Genomic DNA, 4,066 nt, shown 5'->3' on the forward strand with positions numbered 1-4,066 from the left:
TGAGATAGCGGCACAACTGATAACATAGCCAGGCAAACACTCGTGAATCACTTCCCAAAGTTTTCGACGATGTGTTAAACAATGTGCTCAGCGCAGTAAACACCGCTGCGTGCTCATTCCAGTTTTTATTTCCATGCTGTTTGAGCACTGTATATGAATTCTTTAACTTGATATATTTAAACCTATTTTTATTGAGATTACATTTACGCTTGTAATTTAAATTACCATAATCAATTTGTCCTTATTTGTTAAAGCGTTTGGCAGTAGGTCAGAGCAACACATGCCGGCCATTAAAGGCGACTAACGGGATCGGGTGTTCAGGCTCGCTGACTTGGCTGATGCATGTATTGTATCGGTTATCACCCATTAGTTACATGTACACGCCCCATTTGTTACACACCTTAATTAAGACAACACTTACTACGTAATGGACCAGTCCTCACCTACTAAGTAATGGACCAGTCCTATCTGGAGAACATAAGATTACCACAGAGACCAAAATATACATACTGATTTCTAAGCTGGGGTTTCAGGACAAATGTTTGTGTGAAATGTTATGACTTAAAGGCAACTAATCTGTGCTGAATGAATGGTTAATCTGTCTTTCAACAATATATATGAAACAATAAGATATTCTTTGTTGAATTAATTGTTAATGTATATATTATATTCTACTAGAGTCAGGTCTGAACTCCAGGTTTAATCATGTTTTTAAAGTATGTTACCTGGGTATACAGGGTTTGTTTCAGCCACAAAGCCATACAAGGCAAGCCAATCAAATTCGAAAATAATCCTTAATATTTCCAGGGGTGATCCTTGATCAACACCTCACTTGACGCAAACATACAGAATATGTGGAAAAACAGATGTCAAAAAGCCCTGCACGTATTACGGGCAATTTCAGGCACATCTTGGGACATATCGAGAGACACTCAGCTGCACCGCTACAAATCACTTATCAGAAAAAAAGTAGACCATGGTTGTTAGGCCGTCCACTCAGCATCAAACACTGTTGTTAGCCGCCTCGACAGAATACAATACAAAGCCCTAATGCTGGCCACAGGTGCAGCAACAGGCAATCCACTAGAAGCACTACAAGTAGAAACCCTAAGAAGAGGGCAGTCAATATTATATTTATATCAAATAATATACACAAAGAAAATTCAAGTTTACTTTTTTACAGTATCTTTATAGAAGTACCTAAAGTACAAGACTGCTTTACTACCTTTCTTGCATCACTCCATTCTAAGGTTAGACCAGCCAGTGCCTTCAGCCATTACCTATGTTGTTTTAAGGTATGTGTTGTTGTTGTTGGTTTGTTGATTAACGCCACACTCAGCAATATTCCAGCTATGTGACGGCGGTCTGTAAATAATCGAGTCTGGACCAGACAATCCAGTGATTGATATCATGAGCATCGATCCACGCAATTGGGATCGATGACATGCATCAACCAAGTCAGCGAGCCTGATCACCATATCCAGTTAGTCGGCTTTTACGACGAGCATAGTCGCCTTTTACGGCAAGCATTTTAAGGTGTGTGACAAACGGGACGTGTAGCTAATGGTAGGATACCATCGTATCACCAGGAACAGTGACCAGTTAAACTGATGAGAGGTAAACATTGAACCGGTGACTTTGTGAAGTTGTTGTCAAATGACGATGCAGAGTGGGGTATTCCTGTTAAACTAGTACAAGTAAAGCAGGCACACACATAATTTCGTTTAAAACTTTATCCAGAATAACATAGTTTAACAATACATTATTCCGCCATATAAAAAAAATCAATAGAGACATGACACACTTGGTAATCGAATCACAATTCTTTCATAACTGTCGATACGTCACACATACATAATGTGGACGGTGGCTTTAATATGGACTTCAGTTTTCAATATTACTAAAACATTCACACAGTTCACAATGGTGAAGATAGTGGTTACAACGTTCGCGGTTACAGTGACAATTTATTAGAATATGTTAGCCAAACGAACTCACGCAAAATATGTTACACATGAAATATATATAGGTACTGCCTTAATTACGATATTGTGATATGCAGCACAACCAGTGAACGCTATTGTAACCACTTGATCCGCCGAGAGTGACTAGATCCTCGGAATCATTGCTTGTAAAATCAAATTATTTTCTACAACGCCATGGCTCTTTAAAAGTTTGCCAAATTTTAAAAATAGTGTTATTATCAATATTGGCACCAGCTATCAGTTTGTTCTGTGAGAAATCACAAATGTCTACCTTTTGACCATTTTCGTACCAAGAGGGATGAATCTGCAGCACTGAGGTTCTCGTCGCTCGGGGTAGTATCCCCCCAATGTACACGTCCTCGATTTTAAGAAAGGGCATACGGTAGAAGGCATTTAGCATCGCCAAAGTCACTTCAGCAGGCATGATGTAAGCGTATCCAAGCAGATATGCCGGGTAGAACACAAACGGGTACTCCTTAGGAGACACGGTGTGTTTTCCAGATCTGTGACATAGTGCACGTGGAAGTCTATCGCCGAGAATAAAACGTCCACTCATGCTTTCAACTCGCTCCATCATGAACGGCAAATTTACAAACACATCGTCATCCGTCTTCATGACATACCTCACTTTGGAGCATCTCTCTTTCATCCATTTAAAAGCCATCATGATCTTCAGTGTTGGTATAAAATAGGATTCCGTCACGTTTATCTGAAGGACATCATTGTGTTTTCGAGACTCGGATTTTAGCTCTAGGTTTTCCTCGGGTGTTGGAGCAAGCCCGAACAGAAATACTACCTTCACAGAACGTCCCAAATTGTCCCAAGGCCACGTGTTGTCAACTCGGCCCCACGTGTTGCGGATGCTGCGTCTTTTCTCCTTGTCTTTAACGACAGACAGCACCAACACAAGCAGGTCAACGGCCACAGAGCACGAGTTGTGTGCGGGCGAGAGGAGCACGTCATAGTTCAGTCGGTTAAGTGTCTCCTTACGTGGAATAAAATACTCTTCTGTTGGAAACACTTCACTGCGATCATAGAGTATTACACAGAACAAGCATGCTCCAAACATACACGAAAATTTCCAACACACTCTCCGCATTCTGGGATATGGCTCCCAGCCACCCTGGCCTGTTGAGAATTGCACCCTTTAACCACGAGACAGCAGTCGTTCTGCACTGGTGGCTTAGTTCACAGTGTCCCGACTCACGGCTCGTGGTGAAGTAAGCATTCATTTTTTTCAATGGGGTAGACGACGCCCAGACACGCTCATAGTGTGTTCCATAGCGACCGTAACTTAGGTTTTTGCATAGCTCTGTTTGACCTGGCTTATAGATTATCCCAGGTATACAGGAAACAGGGGTAGTGTCCTGATCGGCGTGTCAGCGTTGTGGTCACGATGATCTCTGACGGTACTTCGAGCAGGCAAGTGGTAACACACGAGTTTGTAGTAATGAGCCACTTGCGCTGTGGGCTTTATTGATGTTCTAAATTTGTCGATATTCTAAACCTTACATGGTTGACTGAATATGACAGGGGCCGATAATGTAAATACATTTGATGACACAGCTGTGTGTTCAAAGTTGATTTGGACAGCCCCCGCCAAGTCTGGCCCAACACAACACAACACAAGCCGAACACTTCTGATAATAATGTAGAGGGGAAAGGGCTTCACTTTGAGCACCTTGTTTTGTTATATATCGCCACCCGACACTATAAAGTGATGCATCTGTGTGTTTAAAGTTGATTTTGTCAGCCCGGGCCAAGTCGGGCCGAACACTTGTGAGACTGTTGAGAGAACGGGGAGAAGAGGTCTACTTTAACCAACGTGTCTGCTTTAAATACGATGAACAGTGACATTATTAAGTAGTATTTACTTATTTATAGTACTGTCCTATAAATGTAAACGATAAGCCGACAGATGGAAATTTGTATCAGGATAGCTAGAAGTATTTGATACGTTTCAAATCCTATTTCGTTTAACGATTGCTTTTTTACATGTTACCTATATCAGAGCCGCTTACACACAGCTCCACTTTCTGTTTTTCAAGCGATTTACTCCGAATCACTTAATTATGATGCAT

The 4,066-nt window shown here is 41.4% G+C and overlaps 1 protein-coding gene across 1 annotated transcript; it reads right to left on the reverse strand.

Annotated features, from left to right (window-relative positions):
• Window positions 1-1,670: 1,670 nt before the first annotated feature.
• Window positions 1,671-3,597, reverse strand: LOC139458779 (beta-1,3-galactosyltransferase 5-like). Its single transcript, XM_071240196.1, has one exon. The coding sequence runs from the start codon at window positions 3,082-3,084 to the stop codon at window positions 2,143-2,145; it is 942 nt and encodes a 313-aa protein (XP_071096297.1). The 5' UTR covers window positions 3,085-3,597; the 3' UTR covers window positions 1,671-2,142.
• Between the last annotated feature and the right edge of the window lie 469 nt (window positions 3,598-4,066).

Source organism: Haliotis cracherodii, unplaced genomic scaffold (assembly GCF_022045235.1).
Source record: "Haliotis cracherodii isolate W230 unplaced genomic scaffold, xgHalCrac1.p SCAF_13, whole genome shotgun sequence".
Taxonomy (NCBI): domain Eukaryota; kingdom Metazoa; phylum Mollusca; class Gastropoda; order Lepetellida; family Haliotidae; genus Haliotis; species Haliotis cracherodii.

Bases quoted from the DNA above. Each gene is read 5' to 3' on its own strand.
- LOC139458779 (XM_071240196.1), bottom strand. From the start codon at position 3,084: ATGCGGAGAGTGTGTTGGAAATTTTCGTGTATGTTTGGAGCATGCTTG.